At 48.6% G+C, this 22,425-nt stretch overlaps 7 protein-coding genes across 7 annotated transcripts; 6 read left to right on the plus strand and 1 right to left on the minus strand.

The window, feature by feature from the left end:
• Positions 1 to 940: 940 nt before the first annotated feature.
• On the plus strand, positions 941 to 1,213 carry BO79DRAFT_250673 (uncharacterized protein; the record flags this gene model as incomplete). The annotated part of the gene is made up of 2 exons (XM_025685827.1): positions 941 to 961; positions 1,019 to 1,213. The coding sequence occupies 2 exons, from the start codon at positions 941 to 943 to the stop codon at positions 1,211 to 1,213; spliced, it is 216 nt and encodes a 71-aa protein (XP_025543796.1).
• A 7,767-nt stretch (positions 1,214 to 8,980) lies between these two features.
• Positions 8,981 to 9,512, plus strand: BO79DRAFT_42031 (uncharacterized protein). Its single transcript, XM_025689229.1, has one exon. It carries the CDS (start codon positions 9,164 to 9,166, stop codon positions 9,431 to 9,433), a length of 270 nt encoding a protein of 89 aa, XP_025543797.1. The 5' UTR covers positions 8,981 to 9,163; the 3' UTR covers positions 9,434 to 9,512.
• A 153-nt stretch (positions 9,513 to 9,665) lies between these two features.
• Positions 9,666 to 10,695, plus strand: BO79DRAFT_206786 (uncharacterized protein). Its single transcript, XM_025682043.1, has one exon. It carries the CDS (start codon positions 9,724 to 9,726, stop codon positions 10,639 to 10,641), a length of 918 nt encoding a protein of 305 aa, XP_025543798.1. The 5' UTR covers positions 9,666 to 9,723; the 3' UTR covers positions 10,642 to 10,695.
• Positions 10,696 to 14,012: 3,317 nt separating this feature from the next.
• On the plus strand, positions 14,013 to 16,554 carry BO79DRAFT_165274 (putative MFS phosphate transporter). Its single transcript, XM_025679245.1, has 3 exons — positions 14,013 to 14,482; positions 14,542 to 14,709; positions 14,766 to 16,554. The coding sequence occupies exons 1-3, from the start codon at positions 14,166 to 14,168 to the stop codon at positions 16,276 to 16,278; spliced, it is 1,998 nt and encodes a 665-aa protein (XP_025543799.1). The 5' UTR covers positions 14,013 to 14,165; the 3' UTR covers positions 16,279 to 16,554.
• A 335-nt stretch (positions 16,555 to 16,889) lies between these two features.
• Positions 16,890 to 18,208, plus strand: BO79DRAFT_187029 (alpha-tubulin suppressor protein Aats1). Its single transcript, XM_025680516.1, has one exon. The coding sequence runs from the start codon at positions 17,058 to 17,060 to the stop codon at positions 18,183 to 18,185; it is 1,128 nt and encodes a 375-aa protein (XP_025543800.1). The 5' UTR covers positions 16,890 to 17,057; the 3' UTR covers positions 18,186 to 18,208.
• A 34-nt stretch (positions 18,209 to 18,242) lies between these two features.
• Positions 18,243 to 19,883, minus strand: BO79DRAFT_272313 (putative DNA repair protein rad9; the record flags this gene model as incomplete). The annotated part of the gene is made up of 7 exons (XM_025687427.1): positions 18,243 to 18,269; positions 18,317 to 18,418; positions 18,472 to 19,040; positions 19,096 to 19,311; positions 19,371 to 19,506; positions 19,557 to 19,715; positions 19,770 to 19,883. The coding sequence occupies 7 exons, from the start codon at positions 19,881 to 19,883 to the stop codon at positions 18,243 to 18,245; spliced, it is 1,323 nt and encodes a 440-aa protein (XP_025543801.1).
• Positions 19,884 to 20,231: 348 nt separating this feature from the next.
• BO79DRAFT_224493 (uncharacterized protein) lies at positions 20,232 to 22,257 on the plus strand (the record flags this gene model as incomplete). Its single annotated transcript, XM_025683678.1, has 7 exons — positions 20,232 to 20,368; positions 20,426 to 20,680; positions 20,730 to 20,854; positions 20,931 to 20,975; positions 21,040 to 21,187; positions 21,237 to 22,165; positions 22,217 to 22,257. The coding sequence occupies 7 exons, from the start codon at positions 20,232 to 20,234 to the stop codon at positions 22,255 to 22,257; spliced, it is 1,680 nt and encodes a 559-aa protein (XP_025543802.1).
• Between the last annotated feature and the right edge of the window lie 168 nt (positions 22,258 to 22,425).

Consider the following 22,425-nt stretch of genomic DNA (forward strand, 5'->3'; position numbering starts at 1 on the left):
TCGAGTATATATCTACTTTCATTAAATTGGATATATGAATATCTGCAAGGGAGAGAAAGGAAAGAAGGGCCGTAGGCCCGTTTTAGGGACGTGTCCCGACAAAACGATACCCTAAACGAAATCTGCGGACGCCTCAGCCGGTTCTGAGGACGAAAAATTGGTGCTGTGCAGTCAGCAATCTAAATCCTGGTCAAGCATTTCTTGAACCAAGCTCTCCCCAGACCTAAGTACTAGGTTTGCTAGGCTGAGTATGTGTCTAAAGGATTGGACAGTTTACGAATTGGTTCTTCCACTGGAGAACAATAGCAGTCAATACCTCTTGATTAAGGTGGAAGGCAAAAGGTGTCAGAATGAATCAACAGATGATGTCTATCGATATATGACTCGTCTGAAATCTTTCCGTAGATTCATAATGGGTCAATTTCGAAAGAGAGGTTGATTTTTTTTTTGGGATATTATACCAACATGACTGACTACCCCGTCAAAAAGGCAATAACTGCACATGTTATACCATTTTACGTGTCCACCTTGGTGCCAGCTCTGCGTCAACTACTGCAACTTAGCAGTGGGTAGATGTTGAAAGCCGGGAGGAAGCCATCCCTAATGCGATCGTCGGGTTCTGAGTCGAGTCTCCAGATGACAGCATGGATATAGGTGGCTAGAGAGGGGGAGCATTACAGAGGAAATCAAATGGGAGTATACTTCGATAGAAATAAATGAAGAGCTGGAGTATATGGTCGGGGCAGGAAAGGATTATTCACGATGGGTGATCGGTTGTTGCTGTTCGATACTCCTGCTGTCCGGTCCCACAGGTTATAATCAAACACAACAAGAGGTCCTGATAACCAGCTAACATTATGAGGAGTCGGAATGAACCTCTATAGACTACAATCCTGAGTCAGGAGGCATACGTCTGTACAATCCACTACGCCATCAAACCATGAAGTCCGGGGAATGCCTCGTAATCACAGTTCCGGATCCGGTGCGACTTCCTCTTCCTGACACCAGAATTCAATAGATACAATGGCTTCTCCAGCGGGTTGCCGCACTTAGCGGAGCCGCAGAGTCTGAGTTGGACAGTGACAACAATGACGACGATAAAGGTATAGATGACTTCGGTCTGCAGCTCATGTCAGCACTGCAATCCTCCAGCATGGTCCATCCATCCAAATCTTCCCCTCCATCGTCGTTGAGGGATCAGGGTCCACTGTGAAGCATGGCTCACTAGTCCCAGGTGCTAGAGACTCGTGATGGAGTGGACTCGCAGATTTAGGGAATCAGGCGAGACAGGGCGAGACCCAACGTCTTGATCTTTTCAGAGAGGAGAACTTGCGCCGAGGACGTGACCAAGCTCTATATTTCCCCCAAGACATGTTACCGAGACTGGCTAGAAGAAATATCAGAATCTTCTGTTGCCTCGATGATCCGTGCGTGATTAGTCTAATAGTACGAGACTAAATGTATATGGCATTATTCTGTTTCAATATATCTATAAAGAAGCTGAGCAGATCGAACCCAAACAAGCACGATTATTGGTTTGGTTGCTTTCTGAAAGCTAGTGATGGTTACGCTCTGCTCAATGTGCGTCTGCAGATTCATAACGATACTACTCTCTGAGGAAGTGGTCGAGGCATGTTCGTCTTCTGAATCACCACCAGGAATGACAGAGACGGAATATTCTACGGTAAGATGTCTAGCAACGCAAGACTTATAAGAACACTCCCCTAATTAGTGGTAGGTATCTCGTCCTCTTACAGTCTCGGGTTGCTTTTCTCCCATCAGCAAGGCTCATATAAGCCCACACGTCTTTATGGAAGCCAAATATTCGCTGCCACTCAAATCCAATTAGAATCGCACATCTGAAAGCATGGATGGTAATGACAGGATCCGGAATAGTGTGTCATTTTAGTCTATGCACAGAGCTACTCAATATGCAGACGAAAAGTACATACCCATAATGAAAGACGTGCTTCACTATGGAAGCAATTATTCCATGAATTCATGAGGGCTCGAACTGTTCATCAAAAGCGGAAGAGACATACTACCAGAAATTGACCATAGCATTGCAGGAGCCTGCATTCGATGTTGTGCTTGTATGCATTGGCTATAGGGAACAGAGTCTACACAACTTGATTGACTTGGAGAAGGACTATTCAAAGTTTATTTCTATCTGATACCTATGATTCAACACCACCACTACTATCTTTGGTTCTTGCGGGCCAACTGACACTATCCTTGAGAAATCACTGGGTTTGGAAACCAACTATAATAGAATCCGAGTTGACCGGACTGATCATGCTTAGCATATCTACATACTATCGATACATGAATAATGCCTGTGTGATAGGCTTGTAGCAGCCAGTGGAAGTGCAAGATTCGGTGATGGAAAGCCTTCGTTTTGTCTCTATCAGCAACTGGTAGTAGCTGTCCTGTATGCACTACCTACGACATATACCAATGCCAAATCGAGCCGATCGACTATGTACATCCGATGTTATATGGATGCATCCTTTTCGGTACTGTGTCACTTTTTCCATCAGGACGAATTGACCTGTGATCCCGTACGCTTCGCTCACTTCTTAAAACAATGGGTAGTTGCATGGAGAAGGATGGAAGGTGGACTAGTATGTTGTAGGGAGCTGAGTATTTCGGGGGATGGTACCATAGGTCTGTTTAACAGGTAGCAAAGCACGTCCTTGATCGTAAAAGACTAATAGATGATGATCGTTAGTTGGTGGTGTACAGTCAGTCTTTCATCGGATTCGGATGTAACTAGCCCTAAATACATGACTCATTGTAGGAGTTAATTCCAGTAGCAAACAAACTACCTACTACTTCTACGCCGTATTATCAGCTACATCAGTTCTCATTATATTTCCACCCCGTGATATTAAAGCACTATAATCACTTATATACTACTACTTTGTCTGACATATTCCTTCAATCAAGTTATAGAGTAAATTTTAGTAATCTTTGCTTTTATCCATTACTCTTCTCTAATTGATACCAGTGAGTTCCGTCATCTCTCCTCAAATAATGGCACGTGTAAAGCGCAGTCTTTAAGTTGACTTGTGGGCCAATAACGGTCCCATGGCTATCCGGTCGAGCTCGCGGGTGGCCTTCGCGATGGCGAGGGTCTCCCACCATTCAACATTCTGGGGGTAGAACTGCTGGGGCTGATTCCCGCATCTACCCATTCCTTTCAGGTCGGGAAATTCGATTGGCGAGTCCTTGTGTATTTCTGGAGCACGACCATTGCGCAGATATAAAGATCATTAGGATTGACAGTCAACTCCCACTCCCTGATCCAGTTTCTAAGGAGGGAGACTTCCATGATGATATAATTAGCGCCTCGGCGGATTTTGGAGAGTACGTGATTCGGCGCACTCAGTCGGCAGAGACATCAGATAGAGAGGTCTGTGTCGTGTCCGCAGGGGGTATCATCAGGCCCAGTGTGGGGATTGGCACAAGCTCGCTGCATGGCGATTTCAATTTATCTCGAGGTCAGCACGGTCAGACTGGTCATGAGTGTCTATTGGATTGGACGATTAGCTGGCGGGCGTGGAACACGGTAGAGTCCCCGCTAGGTCATTGTTCGGCTGTTAGTATGCGTGTATCTCCGTGTATATACCACACGTAAGTGTAGGTTTTAGATGATAATTCATCCACCGGCCTTGCCCACGATTCTCGCGCTGGAGCCAATTATGTCAGTTTCAGACCTGTGGTACCATCCATCCGACCAGCACCTGGCTACAAACCCAGTCTGATTTGTCGACCGAATTTTCCCCTCCTAGCTCTCCTAGGGCAGACCAGTCATCGGTCCCCAGCTGATGGGACATAATCAACAAACCTATGCACAAAGCAATAGATTTCTATCTGCTGCTATCCCTAGGCCCAGCCTAACTTCACACTCGATGATAGAAAAGGATACTTCGCCCCTTGTGTACGTTTGTCTCCAAGGTACGCACACACGTCCAACTTGTTGTTTAGCTTCTGCAGTTCCGAGGACCATTGTTTGTTTTAGAAGGTGCGGAGGAACCACAATCAGTGTTGGTTGGTACTGACTTTCTCGCCGGCTTGCTATAGTCTTGCCCAGGCCTACAGAGTCTGCTAGGATGGCGCCTTCTGTCCTCTTCTCGGTCCAGATCTGCCGAAGTCTTCAAAGGACGTTTCCCTGCCAGAATCTTGGTGAGCAACTCCGGACCATCTTCGAAATGTTGGGACAGTCCAGGTTGGTGATGCTAATTGTTGCGAGCTCCTCGTTTGTATAATCAGCCGGAAATCCCCGTTATCCAACCGTTTGATGGGCCCGCGGGCGAGTGACAACCTCAGGGTTCAGATATAGCAGAGTCTCGATGGAAGATCCTACTTCCCCTCGATTGTTGGTCAACTCTGATAAAGACCCAGTCGATGCTATCGGTTGCGATACCATAACTAGGCACGTCTGGCCTCTTTGCATGGCGTCTCAATATGCTTGACTGATAAGTCCCATCATGTGTTAACAATACTTTGATTGAGGAAGTGTTATCATATATTTGCGCGACAACGCAGATAGTACTTCCTATCGATGATTGTCCTTGCACTGCTTCATAAACATAAAGTATCTCTGCATTGCGTCAGCTGCAAAAGCCTCCCACCATACCAATTTTATATACTCACATGCAGGAGGAAATCAATCGATTCCCACGTAAGTTTTTCCAAGTCCCACTGAGTCAGCTAGGAGGGCCCCCAGCATCAGTCCAAGTATGCTAAGGCCTGATGCCAGTCCATTTTTCCTACTGCCTTGGCTTCCACAATGATAGTATTAGTCTCTGCTAAATTAACATCTTTATGCCAAAAAGAGTAATCTGTGTGGCCATGTAGGAAGCAGTTAATCTTGTCATAGACCTATTGAAACTTCTCATGTTATAAACCTGCCAGTCCTCATAACCCTCACGATGAGGAGGAAGATCTGTGGCTATCCTGAAGAAAATATCGCCGCTTTTTGACGGCTAGAATTGTAAGAAAGATGGCATCCAGCCGAGTCCTAATTAGGAATTCATTCTAGTCAGAATCGTCCTGAGCAAGTCAAAAGTCAGCTAGAATTTGTCCTTGTTATTGATTACTTCGTTAGTCATAGCCAGTAATAGTAAATAGCAAGCTGCGACTCACTCAGGTAGTCTAGGGACGCCTCTCTTTATTGACTGCACGCTATCTGTCATTCGCTCGGAAATGAAGGGTTTTCCACCACCTGATATGGAATCAGTGCCTGTCTCTTTACTTTAGTCTAGAGTTTGGTTGTGCCCTGGTCTGTCTTCCGCTTGAGCTTCGACAATTATTGTATTTTCTCAGTTACATACTGGCCCTTCTCTGTGCCAGAATGCGTAACCTGTCTTCTCGTCCTGCATGCCATTGGCTTTGTCAGTTTTGCATGGGCATCTTTGCCAATTTTCGAATTGCAGGTGCACTGGTTAAACGGACCCATTCAAATATCGACCAGTCTGTGGATCAGAATATGGTCCATATTGACACTTCCTGGCTGTTAGTCTTTCGATTAGATTTTCCCACCACCAAGATTCTTTCTATTAACTCCCCTTTGTATTTAAGTCAGCTGCTTTCAAGACCCTATATTCGATCAAGACCGCAACTGTGCTTATGAAACCATATTTCTCCTTAAAAACTCACCGACTAGAGCCATGGCGATGTGGCATGAAGGTACTAAGAATCTCGAGGGCCGCCATGACTCCGATGTGTTGCATGTGTCCTAGGAGCCATCCTGTTGGATTCGTCCTCTCGCTATTTGCCTATAGCAGCTCATCTCATGAGCAGGCTCTTACTCCTTGCAGCATCCTGCAATGGTGTTATGCTATGTGAGATTATGTATTTGAGGGGTTGGTGCATGAACAACCACTGTCTCCGTCCCTAAGGAGTCTCCCTGTGTTTTCATAACAAGTATCCCGATCATTGCGTGGTGGGTGTACCTTTCCACCTTCATCGAGATAACGCGAATCTACTTCATAAAGGGAGGTATCCGCCTTGAAATTGCCTCCATGGGCTCTTACATTTCCAATACGGATGAGTCGTTGAGTTTCAACCGCCGTATCATTCCGGTTTCAATCATTGTTACATCGGCAGTTGGTCGAAACGTAGCAGCCATATACTTTCAAAGATGTTTGTTGAACCTCCTCTCAGCTTCGGCAGACTTTTGGGATAGTTCTTAATCCCCCGTTTGGATTGACACAGGCCACCGACCACATGCGGAAGGCTTCCTGGTCTCTCTCATCCCTAACTCAAACGTCTTCGGTGCGTACTTCCAGACTTAGAGTTTGTACACCATCTTCGGATGTAACACACGGGCTGGCTCCGGGAAGTCGATGTACTGAAACTTGCTGGCACTGGCAGTATCATTTTCGTACATTAGTATGTGAAACGAGCAACACGCCTCATCAGGGTTGCGTCTAGACGAGTTTTGATCAAAGCTTCATTTTGTCTAAATATCACGCCTTCCGGCTAATCAGCATAGAATTTATTCGATAAGCATGTAACCATACGTCCATCCGTACTGTATCTGTGCGACTAGTGAACCCGTCTTCGATGGGAGGACGTAGCGTATCACGCCACTACCTACCGACGAGCATTGCAGGTATCAGCAGATAACTCAACTTCTCGGTAGCCATTCGAGCAAAGCTGCGTCCTTGTAAATGTCCACTTCGAATCAACGAATTTGTTAGAGCTCTCATCCCGGGTAAATCATCCTCTACTAATTAACGTATAGCTGTAAAAGGTGTAGCCGGGCCTAAGGCACTCCATGCTGAATCTCGTACGGAGCAACTTGTGCCGCTGATTTTCAACGAAGACATCAATCTGATAATAGGTATTGTCTCTGTAGGTGATAAGTTTAGTGGGTCGACCACTTCTAGGCCCTTTTTCCATTGTCGGCCCTTTCTTTCAATATTGATTATGGTTTACTCCCTTGCATCTTTTATCCAAATGGCCAGGTTGGCATTGGATGCTCTCACTCCAGATAGATGATAGATGAAACCTGGTGAGAGCTATGCTTCCGCTCTGTCTGATTGGTTGGTTTCGCTTGTACTTTGCAAGGAAAAAATAGCGCTGATGCATTATGAGTGGGCGTATTTACCAGATGTATTTCGATGGTAGGTGGGTTTGAGGAGTATTACTCTCTGGAAGTTTCATCCTTGTAGTACTCAAGTGTCCGAGTACCACTAGGTGCTTTGGTGTGTCTATCATGGTTATAGCTGGTAGAGTTTATCTTATTGATGTCGTATTATATGTCCTTCTATGATAATATGTTGTTGATAGTTGTATTGGTATAATACCCGGTTATATGAGATAATTATTATATATAATAGAGATTATAATAAGAAAGCCAGGATCAATGCTGATGGAGAAGGAGGAGTAGAGAGGAAAGAAGTTGTGGTCTACAGGGGGAGGTGGGGTTTATATAGTCAGAATCAGAGCTACGTGGGTGAATCAGGGGATTCAATAGATGAGTAGGTGAAGAGGTATATTGCTTGGGGAAGGGTGTAGATTGAAGGTGCAGGAGGGTATTCAATGGGTGTAGTGGCATGTCGAGAGATTTGGAGTGATTGCTGGGGCACTGCAGAAAAAGATCCGGGTATGGCATCTGATAATCTCTTATCTTATCCCATCAGCTACTAAGTGATTGATTGCAGAACTCTAATTTTATATGTCCGAAACGTATCGTATGCTGCCTGGCATCAAGGCTTTCCATTCGATTATAGACCCCTACTTTTGTAACGAATGGACAGATCCTGGTACAGAGTCTACAACTACAAGCCTCCATACTGGCAGATATTTGCAGCCTGAGATATTTTCTTCTTTGTGTGCCTTCGGCTGGAACGCCTCCGGGTGTTAGAGTAGGTGACCGCAACAGGATTTAAACCTGTAGTCTCTTGATACTAAGGAGAGTGCCACCTACCTCTTCTTTCACAAGATAGGGCCTTTCTGGTGATGTTCTATCATTACGTCACTGCAGGCCACGGAGATAGTATATATATAAATGGCACTCCGCTTGTTTCTAATACCCTTGTCACCAGATGAATATCAGAATCGACTCCACGACCCCTAATCTCGCCCACAGAATGAATTTTCCTACCCTCCTCACTGTAATCCATTCAATCCTATCTCCGTGCAACGAAGATATCATCCGACGGACGTGCCCGGAGTTAAGGCCTATACCCGAATCGGGTGGGTCTTCGCCACAAACTCGGCTACTCGAGCATACACTTTACGGGAGATCAAGTCATTGTAGACCCTTGATTGCTGATGTTGGTGAGGCAATTGGAGGATAGCTATCTTTGTAGTATGCAGAACTGTCCTGTAATAGAAAAGATCTGACCCACCTGATCGGGTCCCGCGGCACCTGATCAGGTTGATCAGGAAATTAGGAAAGTTGCGCGTGCATAGTCCTGGGTATATTAGGTGGGTGCAGGTGAGGGATGGTCGTTAATTCACTGGCGCGACCCAAAATGGCTTAGTAAGTACTTCCAGATCATGTGACTGTCACATCACCCACAATAATAATTTCAAATTACACTATCTCTTTCCTTCTTTTTACCATCTACTAACATTATCTCTACCTCTACCACCACCACTACCGATCACCATGGCCGAACTCAAGGAAAACATAAGTATAACTACTTGACATAAGAGAAAAGTAGTTTTAAACTGATTTTATTAATAAAAATAGAACTACTACTAATAGTACTTGCATACTATGGCTACTGGCCAGCTGGTGCTTCCCGCTCCTAGTAATTACTTGCCGTTAGACTGTAAATTATAAATTAAAAGAAAAGTTGAAATTCAGCGAGAAGATACAGTAATTATAAAGATCATGCGACTTGTTATTGATGACTAATACTTGTTTTGATCACGTAACGTAATCGGACACCGAAGCGGCGCGACACCGAGCCGGCGCGGCAACCCTCACCACTTCAAACCTCCACAACACGCAACATTCAACCTTGCTTAATTCAGTCAATATTGAAGTTATTCAAACGTATGGAGGGTCTTTCTCGAGATAAGAGGCTAGCACTTGCCTGCGAGACCTTCAATCGCGGTCAATTTACTACTAAAAAGGCGTGCGCTGAGGCATTTGATGTCAAGATAAGCACTCTAAAATGTGTATAAAGGTACAGGAATGGCAATGCAAAATACTGTACTGCTTCAACAGGAATTAAATCAACTTCGTGCAGTGGATCAGTATAAAAAGAATAAGAAGAAGGCTTCAAAACGCTTCTTACAAGAAGGAGGCATATTAGATGGCTCTACTGCACGTCATATTACTCAAAAAAAGGATGTTGAAGCTATACAAATAACAAAAAGTATTCAACATCGGCCACCACGCTGCAGTAATTATAATAGGGAAGGCCATAATCGCCTCAAATGTCCTGATAAAGTCAACACCTAGTTTCTTTGTATATAATTCATTTAATTAGTGTTGAATTGCTTCAATTTGAATCGATTATTGCATTTTAGTAGGCAGAGCGGCGGCTTGTTTGAAGCGTTGAGGGTTGCCGCGCCGGCTCGGTGTCGCGCCGCTTCGGTGTCCGATTACGTTATAAAGGGTAAGGATCACGCAACCCTTCCCGTAGAGTCACGCGACCTGTAGTCACGTATATTAGGAAGAAAACTTCCCGCAGAACTGTAGTCAAGATGTAATCGGGCCCAACATTGGTTTAGCCACCGGTATAGCCTGCGATGCAGTCGTTCACAATCGCCCTACCGAACAATGCAACGGTGGCGGGCATACACTCGATCCCAGATCCAGCCGCATCTCCTCGCCATCGTCCACTGATTGTCGCCTTGCACGGCGGGACTTACGACTGCCATTATTTTGATGCCACGCCAGACTATTCCGCCTCCAGAGCAAGTATTGCTTTCGGCATCCCGTTCGTATCTATTGACCGACCCTGCGTTGGTGGAACTAGCTCCTTTCTACCCGTCCCGGAGGGATCAAACTTTAATCAAGAAACTGGGCGCTGGTTGCATAGCCATATCCTCCCTGCATTATGGTCTGAATTCGGCAACGGTTGCAACTGTATTGTCCTTCTGTGCCATAGCCTTGGTGTAATGGGAGGCATCGTCACTGCAGCAATGTATGCACAGGATGAGAAGCCGCGATATCCGCTCGGAGGTTTGATCGTAAGCGGAATGGGTGACAAGGCGTCTCCATCGGCGAACACTTCTCCTCCACCCGTGTATGAGAAGGTCGGCTCAAATCATGTTGCGATGTCTGTGGATGTCAAGGATGGAATAATGTTTAAGCCAGGGACCTGTAGCCCAGAAGTTCTGGCGCACAGTGACCGCCTGAATACAGCAACTCCTGTTGTGGAGTTGCAGCAGTATCCAACTATTTGGCTTCCCACATGGCGAGACAGTTGGGCGAAGCATGTCGCAGCACCCGTTATGTTCGCACTCGTGGAAAACGATGTCTTCTTCGAGGCAAATGAGGAGGAAATCAGAAGCTGCACGGCAGCATTCGAGAACAGCGTCCGGGTTGATGGCAGTCTAGTCAAAGGCGCACCTCACTGCATGGAATTGAGCTATTGGTCGCAGGGGTGGTACGCCCGTTGTTTCGGGTTTGCGATGGAATGCTCTGTTAGTTTAGTCTGCTGAAGTACAACTTACACAGGAAGCCTAGACAATAATCAGAAGCAAATTGATAGCCATATCGCACTGGATACTAAACACAGCCATAAGCACCTGGAATCCCGTTTAGGCAGCTGCGCGGCCGGCCGGCAGGATTGTAAATTGCCCTGACTCTGGCAAACACAAATTCCGCAAAAGCCGCAGTAAAAGATAGGCAAATTTGACACGAGTCGAATGATCAAACACAGCGACCAGAGCCGCTCATGCAAGGGACACTTCTACTCTGTTCTTGTTGGTGCTTGTCAATGCTTGTTAACGTAAGAGAAATTCTACCTCGGAAGCGGCTGGCTCGGTACATTGCGATTAACAAGGCAATTGACAGGATCAAGGCAAACCTTCAGAGTCAGCTGGTTGATTCGGGCGTGGGATGCCAGTAAGAGAGACCCGGAAACAGCGTGTCCGTAGCTGAGATGCCCGATAGGGCTACCTTGCATTAGGCGAGGGGCTCGAGGCCAATGTAGGTTCCTTTGCAGTGCCCGGCACCAGGCTTAGTGCAAGATAAGTGCGCAGTAGTAGATGCGGCATTGGCATATTTACCTGCATCCATGGTCCCATTATGCACACGCGGTTCTCGGAAGAGCGCAAGAATACCCGTAGAATGAGCCAGAAGCTAGCAAGGATCCAATCCATATGCAGGCTGACCAACATGAGTCTGATGTCAGGTATCGTTGCTAGGGATAGGCCAAAGTGCCTTCAGCAACTGCTTCATGCCACCTATCTACTTGATGCCTCAGTACTGAAATCCAGCGAGGGGTCAATTCAGGATGCCATGAGCTACTCGCTCAATCTTTCGTAATCCAAGCTAGATCCTCTAAGTGAAAGGCTAAGAGCTGCGTCATTTGACTGGCATCTGGAAACATTGACCGCTCTGACAAAAGGGGCAGTGTCTGACCACCATTCCGCGCGTCCTCGATAAGGGGTCTCGCAATGGGTAGATTGGGTCGACGAACCAGATGAGGCCTTGAATCAATCCTGGGTGCCTCGGCGCACCATCATGGCCAATCGTGGCTCCTAGCTTGCTTCGCCAACGCTTAATGATGAAGGATCACGGCAATCGGTCAACATGAGCGCCACCAACGGACCCTGCAGTAGCTAGAGGCAATCCAGACGAGCAGAGATTGCAGGATCAATAGAACCAAGGGCAGCCTTTGATTTGGATCAGCAAAACTAGTTCGCAAGGCTCAGGATACGATGCAGTGATGTCGTGCCAAGACAAGAGCAATAGTAGGAGGATTGTGGTATATGGGATGCTGCTGCCATCGAGAAGACTCCAAGCAGGCACGGGCTCGATGCTCGATTGTCATTGGCTCCCCTGAACACAGTATCAGCATCCCGAGTAGGAAAGTCCGGGGCCGAGTGACAGACACCTTGACTCGGTGGTGTCTAGCATCGTTGCCTGGGAGCGACACACGAGCAGGCGTCGGATATGTCCGCTGGAGAACAGCAGATGAAAGGAGGTATCTGACGAGCAGTCAGCCATAGCATTCCATCAGTGTCTAGGAGCAAAAATGACCCACGTTTCTCGTGGTCGACATACAGCCACGTACCAGAGATCATTCCCGCAAGGGATAGATACGGCATATTCAGCGACCATGTGGGATACCATCCGACACGTCCGTCCACCACTGACACGCCTGGACCATATGGAGCCACTATTCGGCATACAGTGGAAGTTGACAGATTGGTGACGAGTATGCCCGGGTACCAGAGTAGGCGCTGATTAGAGTTTCAAAAGATGTGGTAGGTTGGCAACACCGGGCCGGTCGTTATCGACAAGCAACAGCACGGTGTCCCGCAACGTGATCGCTAGACGCACTCCCACTGGCTGATGGTTGTGTCTAAGCGCCAAGATCCCCTCGGTTTTAAGCAACTAATCTTAGGAGATCGGCTAGTAGACTAGGATTCGATATGCATCCTCCATGTCTCTGCCGCACCAACATGCAGCAAGGTATCTAGATCGGCCATGACAGACGTCCGTCCGTCCGTCACAATAATACATGGTGAGGCTGTGTCGACTGGAGCATCCCTTCCCCCTTAAGTGTCAATTCGAAAACGGATGGAACAAAATTTGCGATACTATGCAATTCTGACTCGAGAGATCTGTCAGCATATAGATTATGCAAGGGAGAGGCTGACAAGTCACGAACTTAATGGTGAGTATGGGGAGAAAGCGGCCGAATGGGACGTGCGCTTTAGTTAGTGGTCGTGTGAGGTTCACAACCGTCAATGATAGGAACCCCTCCTTCTCCATGTCAGCCAAAAAAAGTTTCCCCCACCGCATGATCATGAAGCAAAGCGGTTTCTCCGCAGGATTAGCCGTGTGTAGCGTAGAAATTGAATGAGTTGTTGGCTGTGACCGCAATGCTCACTTGGCCTCCTTCCCTTCTGGGTAGCCAGCCAGCGTGGAGAGAAAGACCAGCTTATGCCCGCTTATGCGTTCGCTGCCACCCCATCAACCGAATGCGGACCAGCTGTCCTCTGATTGGCGCGGGTGGGGATGAGGGTCTTTCATTCTAGAAGGCGGTATCAGACGATCCGGCGGGATTTGGGGGAATTCTGCCACCACGTGCGCCGTTGATTGGCCGGCGGCACAAGTTCGCGTCCGGAAGATCCCCGCCGACTTTCCATTAATCATCGCACTAAAACTAAAGTATCTCTTCTACTTTAGTTCCGCCGCCACTCGACCCGATGTGGGCTGCTTTAAAAAAGTGTCTGTATCCATTGGAGATGCAGTCATGGACTAATGTCAATTAGGCAAGAAACCACGAGATCCATCTCCAATACTGCAAGTAAGGAGAGACAGAATGATGTTGTGCTCGTGGTGGGTGTTCAGACCCTGAAGAAGAAGCTTACCTCTGCGTTCTGCAGTGTTACCATTCCCCCCAGTGTGCTGTTGTGTTGGGCTGTTGTGAGAATGAACAGAACCCCGGCACACACAGAGTAAAAAGAAAAAAAAAAAAAGCGAAAATAAAATTATGCTTTCGAGGCTCGTGGGAAGTTTCACCCGCTTCTAGGGTTGCTTGGCCCTGCACCAGAAGGTGGTTCTGGGCAAAATGGGGCAGAGTTGCCTGCCATTCACCACTGACACGGCAGCCTCGACTCCGGAGGCCCAGTGGAACCCGCCACACTAAGTAGTACGTTGGATCTTCTCCGCTACCCAGACCTGCTTTTGGCTTATCACGTTCCACCATTCGGACATGTGCCTGGAGCACGCTGGTGGGCTGGTTCTGGTCCACGCCTGCCCAGAGATTTTCCTTTTGCCGTCACCCTCCGAATATAAGTTTCGACGGCTGGCCGTTGTCCGACTTGGCCCGCATCGTGTGTGACGCCTTCATCACGTTCAATCCGAGCTTGCTCTCTCGTCCTCCTCCTCTCCTCTATTAGGAGAATACCCTCACGGACGTCTCAAGCTTTCTCGCGTCCACCCCTCTCTGTCGTCAATTTCCCGGACTGTCGGACCACTTTTCGACTGGTCCTTCGACGACGCCACCATGACGGACTTCGGCCTACGCGCTCCTCATGGGCCCGACATGTCGGGAACCCATAACCCTCTTGAGGATATGGATATTCACGAGAAGGGCGCTTTTGACGCCCTCATTCGCCCCGACGACAGCTATACTCCCGATGGCACGTATTGGGCCGACTTGCCGCTCCTGAAGCGGATCAAGTTCGTCGGTTCCTACGACGCCGCAGAAGCCAAGCGGGAGCTCAGTTCGATCTGGCAGATGACAAAGGAAGATCCTCTTTCGCCCATCTCATACTATTTCCGAAATATGGTTCTTCCTGGTGCTGGCCTGGGTCTCGAGGGGTACGTATTTGTCTAGTCACCGGCCGAAAACGCGTTGTGCTCACATTATCCCTCTTTAGTTACGTTCTGTTCTCCATCGGAAACATCAAACCCTTGTTCGAGGCCTCTTTCAAGTCCTGCTGGGATGATCATACGATTTGCAACAAACAATGGATCAACGCGGTCGACTATCTGGAAATTGTCGGTATCATCTTCGGCCAGATTTTGGTCGGAATTGTCGGTGATTGGTAAGTTCTCGATCCCCGGAGAATGCATCGCGGTAATCATAGCTAATTGATATCAGGCTCGGTCGTCGCTGGGGTCTTATTCAGGACGCTGCAATCATGTTGCTGGGTCTGGTGATGCTTACCGCCGCTTGGGGTGTCACTGAGAACGGCTGGGTCATTTGCTACGCTTGGTCATTGTTCGTCTACGGTATTGGTGTTGGTGGTGAATATCCCATGACTGCCACTAGCGGTATGGAAAACGCTGTCGGCTCCGGAAAGGTCTCGACCAAGGAGGACCGCCTCCACCGTGGTCGCAAGGTCACCAGTGCTTTCTTGATGCAGGGTTGGGGTCAATTCTTCAACCAGGCCATCCTGATCATTCTGCTGCTCATCTTCCACCACGGTAGCGGTAACCCGCCTTACTCTTCGGTGGCTACCCAGTGGACCTACCGCATTTCTTTCGCCATTCCCGCTGTCGGCACCTTGTGGCTAGTGTACTACCGTGCCTACCACATGAAGGCTGCCAGCAAGCAGCTTGCTGCGGCTAAAAAGAAGGCTTCTGTTACTGGATACGATGTCAACTCCTTGAAGCTGACTTTCCGTTATTTCGGTTTCCGCATTATCGCTACTGCCGGTGGCTGGTTCGCCAACGATGTCTTCTTCTACGGCAACAAGCTTTTCAGTTCCGAATTTATCAAGGTGCTTAGCCCTGGAAGCAACTCTATCATGCCCACATGGCTTTGGAGTTTGTGCAACATTGGTGTGTCATTGGCTGGTTACTACTGTGCTTCTTTCCTTGTCGACAACAAGCTCTACGGTCGTAAGTGGATGCAGATGATCGGTTTCCTCATGTGCTTCATCCTCTTCGTCGTCCCTGCTTTCCACTATGAGTACTACACCCGGCCTGAGAACATACACGCTTTCCAGGCGATGTACTTCTTGAGTTCTTTCTTCAACCAATTTGGACCCAACTCTGTCACTTTCCTCGTGGCTGCTGAGGTGTTCCCGACTCCCATTCGTGCGACAGCCCACGGTCTCTCCGCCGCTTGCGGTAAGAGCGGTGCACTCCTGGCTTCCGTCTTGTACAACTACATCGACACCCAGACCAAGTTCTACGTTGTCCCTTGGTTCGGTCTTGGTGGTATGGTCTTGACTCTGTTGTTCCTGCCGGATACCACTGGTCTTGATCTGAAGGAGCAGGAGCGTCGCTGGCAGTACATCCGCGACGGCCGCGAGCAGGAGTACCATGGCCCTGCTATCCACTCCAAGCATCTTTCCCTCTGGGAGCGTTTGACGGGCGTCGGAAAGAACTACAACGCTGAGCTCGACTACAAGCACAAGGTTGAGGAGTACCGTGCCGAGTGGGAGGCCGCCATGACCGCCAAGATTTCCGAGAACGAGAAGGGCGAGGACTTCGTGCAGGACACGGATGACTCCCTCCTGGAGGGCCATGTCCATGCCTACTTCCACCGCACCAGTCCCATGTTCCGCCCGATGGAGCAGACTGCCACCAAGACGGATAATTTTGCTCTGCCTCCCGCGGCGCAAGATTCGTCTACGGAGTCATATAACGAAAAGTCCGAACTATAAATGGCGTTCTTCTTTTCTTTCGTTTTGGGTGTTCATTTTGGAAAGCGAGCATGTGTGATTGATTGGATGTGGCACGTCAGATTTTGGATGATGATGACACGCATTCCATTTTTGCATTCTTAGTACATTGTTTTTTCCTTGTCAGCTGTCGAGCGAGAGATGCCTTCATTCCTTTCGTCTTGCACTCAATACCCAGGTACATACATGGTACTCGTTAGTATATAGACTTGATTAATATATATACCCATGAAGTGATGGTTCACTCAATGATATGGGATTCTCTACATACAACATCGCTCCATATATTCATCCACCCAATTAAAACGTCCCATGGTACAACGCGTAGTATGATCTCATGTAACCTACCTACATCACGATCGTGACACCTACCGAGATCTCCAACCATGCATCCGACCCCTGCCAGCGCAACGCAACGCGCCCCGCCCCGCACGCATGCATTCTGCCGGCCGGACAGCCCACCAAACCCTCCTACGTTGTGCCGAAAAGGGCAGGCGATAAGAAAAGCGGTGTCGTAACTTGCATCCTTTTCCCCTCTCATCACATCAACACATCACCTTAAACGCATATTCTCCCATATTCCATAATCTTACTATATGTCCTACTTTGCAATACTACCACTCAATCTACTTTAATCCTCCTCTAACACTCCAGACCTAACTATTTCGAAACATTATTCACCAATTGATTCCCCCAACACAGACCCAAAGACAGAAACAGACACCCCACCCACCTCCACCAAGAAAAAGGGAAAAAGCATCATGCCCCTCTACGCCTTCGGCTCCAACGGCTCGGGCCAACTCGGCCTCTCGCACACAGAAGACGTCTCCGTCCCAACGAAATGTCTCTTCGATGATGAGCAATACCATCTCACCGCTTCCTCATCGAACACACCAACGATATCCCGTATCGCAGCCGGCGGAAACCACACACTTGTATTGTTCTCTGATGGGAGGGTATATGCGGCGGGGTGTAATGAGGATGGGCGGTGCGGGGGTAGATTACCTTCGGGGAGTGGGGATGGAGATGGGGAGGTGGTGAGGTTTCGGCGGGTTGTTGTGAACACTTCCTATGGTGATGTGGGTGAGGAGGTGGAGGAGAGGTTTACAGACGTGTCAGCTACATGGGAAGCGACGTTCCTGGTATCCGGGAGGAAAGTGTATGTTCTAGGAACCGGGGGGAAGGGGGAATTGGGGGTTGGGGAGGGGAAGACCAGTGTGAAAGAAGGGGTTGGATGCATTGAATTTGAAGACAGGGTCATCAGTATAGCGAGTGGGATGGGACATACAGTTGTTGTGCTGGAGGGAGGTCAGGTGTATGGGTGGGGAGGGGGGAGGAAAGGTCAGTTAGGTGCTAAGGGGAAAGAGGTTAAGATTGCGTGGGAACCTATTAGGATTGATGAGGAGGAAATAGGGTTCCGGGCGACGGGGGCAGCGTGTGGGAGGGAGTTTACGGTTGTGGTTGGGGATAGAGAGAAGGGGGAGTTTGTTGTGCTGGGGTCGTCTGGGGATAAGTGGGGGGTTATGTCTGGGGTGAAGGAGCCTGTGGGCTGTTTTCAGGGTATACAGACGAGTTGGCATGGGGTTTATGTACATTGTTCTGATGGGAGGGTTGTGTGTTGGGGGAGGGATGATCGGGGGCAGTTGCCGCCGCGGGAGATGGGGGTGGTGAAGGGGTTGGCTGTGGGGAGTGAGCATGTGCTTGGTCTTGTCGATGGGAGGACGGTCGTGGCTTGTGGTTGGGGAGAGCATGGTAATTGTGGTCCTGAGACGGATGCGCAGGGGAATGTGAAGGGGGTGTGTTGCCAGATTCCTTTGCCGGATGGAGTCGGGGAGGTTGTTGGGCTCGGTGCGGGTTGTGCCACGAGTTGGGTGATTACTCGGGATTGAGGTAGAGGTACTCATACTGAGGGAGGTTTTCTTCATGGTCTGGTGTAGGGTGACTGTTCAGTCGAAGAGGCCAAGGCCGTGCAGCTACGGGTTGTCAGCACGATCAATAGATGCGAGCGCGCTCGACTTACCTGAGACATGCGCTGAGTGGGCGGGATGCCCATTTCCTCCTCCTCGTGACTTGTCTGTGCCATTCGGGGTTCAATATCGCGTAGCCCAGGGCCTGTGCTTGTCTGTTGGGGTTTGTCAGTAATAGGCTTAAAGCCTATGGCGATTTGATCCATACCTGCTCTCCAGTGGCATCCCAGCCGAGCTCGTCCTCGACCGGACCTTCATCCTCATCATTTGGCACGTCCCATTGCCTGTCGTCATCCGCTGGAACGAACAGACTGTCGAACTCCATCGATGGCGGCGGTTGTTGGGTCTCGGTATTGGATTGCGAAGCCCGGGTAGAAGTCCCAGTGAGTGGCCGAATTGACCGACTGCGGGGAGGAGGCATTTGTGCAGTCTCTGGAGCCGTGTTTCTTTGGCTTATCTGCACGGGGGCAGGAGTTTGACGTGCGGATAACTGGGGCGCTGCTCGAGAGGAGCCAGGAGCGTCCTCTCCGGGTGAGTCTCCTCTAGTCATCAGCGTGAACTCGGTTTTGACGCCCTCGGATTCGTAAGCGAATTGCAAGGGACGAGATGGACGGGTGAACCGGGCGGTGATCTTCGCATTTGCTGTCTCAGCATGTGCTATTGCCGCCTTGAAGTCCTTCATGTGGATGGCCACGTGAAGATGGTCTTCCGCTAAATAGTAATCGAAGTCCCTTTTCTCAATAGCTACGGAGGTGTGCACCGGCTGGCGAAGGATTTCTGTGACAGACTGTGAGTATGGAGGTGATTCATAGAAAGGGTCTTGTAGCAATACCTTTTCCGTCTGAGCTTTTCGTGGTGAAGCTGGTGAAGACGGCCTTGCCTTGCTCGGAGTAGATATCTAGATGCTCCGCTGAGGGACCGAAATGATCTGTTATCTCCTTCAGGTACTTTGGTTCGATGCTCCATTCGTTTGTCGCTTTGGACCTGTCGAATATGGCATGTTGTACATGGACATGTTCATATGTAAGTTTGTAGAGCTTGATGACGCCTGGGAGGACTGTGAGCTGGGGCCACATATCAGCCTGGACTGGGTTGGTCGAGCCTTACCAAGTCCACATATCAATCTGATGACGAGTCGGCACTCGCTTTCATCTAGATCTTCCTGGAGCTCGACCTCGCACCGTTCGACAGAAGTGTCCTTGTCACGTCCACTCGTCTTCGCTTTGAAGGCCGATAGGAGGGCCTGTGGTATGTCAGCCGAAAGCCGAGACTACATAGTACGTAGGTTCCCACCTTGATCAACACCTGACAGCTGAATTTTTCCGGATGAGCAGTCCTAGACGAACTGCCATTCCTCACTCTACCAAACGAGTAGGATTCAAAAAAGCTATCCGCCTCGAAGATAAATGCAGAGTAAGCCGTCTTGGTCGAATTGAGGACGCTTAAACGGAGCTTGGTAACACGTTAGCTTATTTCCAGCTTTCTCAAAATAAGACATAAGCTTACCAGGTCAATTTCAGCTTCTATTGCCACACTATCGTCGAATTTTGCCAGACACATTAAAGCATCATGTAGTTGGTATATCGCCTGCGGGGCGAGCGAGAATGAGAGAGTTGTCATGTTCGTTTAGGATAAGAACAGCATATTCAGCTGTAAGCAGCTCTATATAGACCCTTGATATATCAAAGCTTATCTGCAGCGACTCCCTCGTAAAACCCTCAATGTGGCTCTTGGATCATATTGGGATCCTGTCACTCGGTCACGGCAGATCGCAAACACGACGCGAGCTTACCTAAGCGGGACTGTACGGGAGGCGCCTTGCTTCCTCAGTCAGCTCCCAGGATACCACTGATCACCAATCCTCGTGATGCTGTATTTGAGACGCTAGAGGCAGAGATTGAACGGATTTATTTTAGTTGGTTGTTGTGCTATCTATTTTGGAGTGGTCAGTTTCCTGGTCTCGTGAAGATGGCCTTCGCGTTAGCCGGTGACGTACTCTATATGATCTTGGATATCCTGGGCGATGAGAAGGATTACAACAGCCTTTTTCAATGTGCAATTTCTTCAAAATGCTTTACTGAGCATTCCTTGGCGGTATTATACAAGTGAGTCTCCTAATATAGATGTAATGGCGCGTTGGTGGTGGATGCTGATGATGACAGGTTATGTGATACTTCGCCAGTGAGGGGCGGAGGTACAGAAGACGAGCAGTTCAGGTCTCGGAGAGTAGCCACCGTTTGGTCTTCCAAAGGCGAACAAGATCCAGTCATACGAAAATGGGCCCTGTTATGGCGTTCTGTTATCCTGTCTACTTTGGACCAAACTTACCTCCCGTACTATAGCTATATCCGCTATCTTGATTTGGATGACTTCGGGGACCTCCTTAAGGAACCGCGATTTACGAAGACGATGAAGGAGTATGTTTCCACTACTAACTATATTTTACTTGCTGCTTAATATTTTTAGTGATTTTTTTACCCCGGAGCTGTTGGAACTGGTATCCCACGACTACGAAGTCAAGGGATCCAAACGACTCCGTTCGTCAAAAGCCTATCCTGACAATGATTGGGTCATGGTGAAGATTGGCACAGGTTGGTCTCTCATCCTTTTCGGCTAACCTGATGCGTTACTATTTCGTCGTAGTTCCTCGGTGCTGACATCTGAAAGCAATCATCCAGAAGACTAGGTCAATACGAGGAATGTCTTGTAACGGTAGTCTCCATCTAGGCTCCATAAACTTCCTTAGTCGGTCCAGAGATGTCTGATCGCTCTCTAGTACCACCGGAAACCCTTTCTGCATGGATCGAGGGGTTACCCCTGCTAAAGTCCCTCACAATATGGTCTGGGGATGCCTTAAGCCAGCATGCTGGCGATAAGATCCGCCACCACTCTCCTGATTTCAAACAGCTTACATTATATGGGTGGTATGTCTCTGCAGCGAGAGTTGGCCTGTGATGCTCACATATAGAACAGGAAGAATGATCCACCAAGAAACGCGGAGGCTGACTCTGAACAATTTTTGACCGAATTGCGCCCCAATACGCTAGAGTACTTCGAAGTACTCAGCTACTCTCAGCTGGGGCCTCGCTCTATTAAATCACTAGGGCTGCATCTGGAATCTCTAGCTGAGCTGAAGCTTACGAGTCTTACCATCGAGACAATCGCAGAACTGCCCTCACTAACGGCAGCGCCAGCGTTGAAAGTACTGGTACTGACTGACTCGATACCGGCTATGCGAGACGAAAACTTTTACGCAATTGTCACTCGAGTTGCTGAATGGATATGCAGTTGCAAGGCCTTGCAACGCTTGGAACTCAGACGATTTGTCGACGACTCTTACCTGTTATCGCAGGTCCTACCCCATGAAGGGCTCCGTCTAACAACGCTATCTTTATCCGGGTATGCAATGGCGGACAGCCGTCTTTTCCACGAGGCTCTGGCTAGCCAGCGAACTTTGGAAAATCTTTACCTTCGCGGCGAAGGGAGCGAATTTCCACCGGGCAACGAAATACTTGCAGATGTGATTAGCCAGCTCAGCAACCTCCGAGAGCTGGAACTCAAGGATATTTCTGACGGCTTTACTACAGACCATGTGGCTTACATGGCACATATGCTCCCTCATCTCGAGAGACTTTGGATAAGCGGCGAATTCTTCGATGACACAACGCTGTCTGCGTTCCTGGATCTACCAAGCCTCCAAAGTCTTTCTATCCACGCCTTCAGCAACTTCACCGCCGACGGCATACTCTCTTTCATTTCACAATTGGGGCCAAAGAACAGAGGCTTCAACCTGGCTATCCTAAATGCAGTCGATAGCACTCTTACCGAAGAAGCGCAAAATGTAATCCGCGAGACTCTGAAAGTGAGTCTAGAAGGGACATTCGACTATGGTTTGGCTCAGGGTAAGTTGACTGGCTGGTACTACCGCAATTGGAAGCACTGACAAGCAGTAGAGGAGGATAGCGATCTAGATTCAGATCAGATGTCGGACTGATTGGCAGAGCACTATCTAGGCACCGGACTACTAAGTAATTTCATGAGGACCACTGGCAGTGTGGAATTTGAGAGATTGTAAATGCGAACAACGCTATCTTTGAGAGATACTTGGATAAGTTGAAATTAGTAAAAAACATTTCATTTCTTCCATGTAGAACCTCAAGGG

The sequence above is a fragment of the Aspergillus costaricaensis genome (assembly GCF_003184835.1).
Source record: "Aspergillus costaricaensis CBS 115574 unplaced genomic scaffold BO79scaffold_3, whole genome shotgun sequence".
Lineage (NCBI taxonomy): Eukaryota > Fungi > Ascomycota > Eurotiomycetes > Eurotiales > Aspergillaceae > Aspergillus > Aspergillus costaricensis.

Coding starts and splice junctions, on each gene's coding strand:
- BO79DRAFT_42031 (XM_025689229.1), top strand. CDS start 9,164: ATGGCAATGCAAAATACTGTACTGCTTCAACAGGAATTAAATCAACTT.
- BO79DRAFT_206786 (XM_025682043.1), top strand. CDS start 9,724: ATGCAGTCGTTCACAATCGCCCTACCGAACAATGCAACGGTGGCGGGC.
- BO79DRAFT_165274 (XM_025679245.1), top strand. CDS start 14,166: ATGACGGACTTCGGCCTACGCGCTCCTCATGGGCCCGACATGTCGGGA. Junction 14,483..14,541: donor GCTGGCCTGGGTCTCGAGGG/GTACGTATTTGT, acceptor ATCCCTCTTTAG/TTACGTTCTGTTCTCCATCG. Junction 14,710..14,765: donor GTCGGAATTGTCGGTGATTG/GTAAGTTCTCGA, acceptor AATTGATATCAG/GCTCGGTCGTCGCTGGGGTC.
- BO79DRAFT_187029 (XM_025680516.1), top strand. CDS start 17,058: ATGCCCCTCTACGCCTTCGGCTCCAACGGCTCGGGCCAACTCGGCCTC.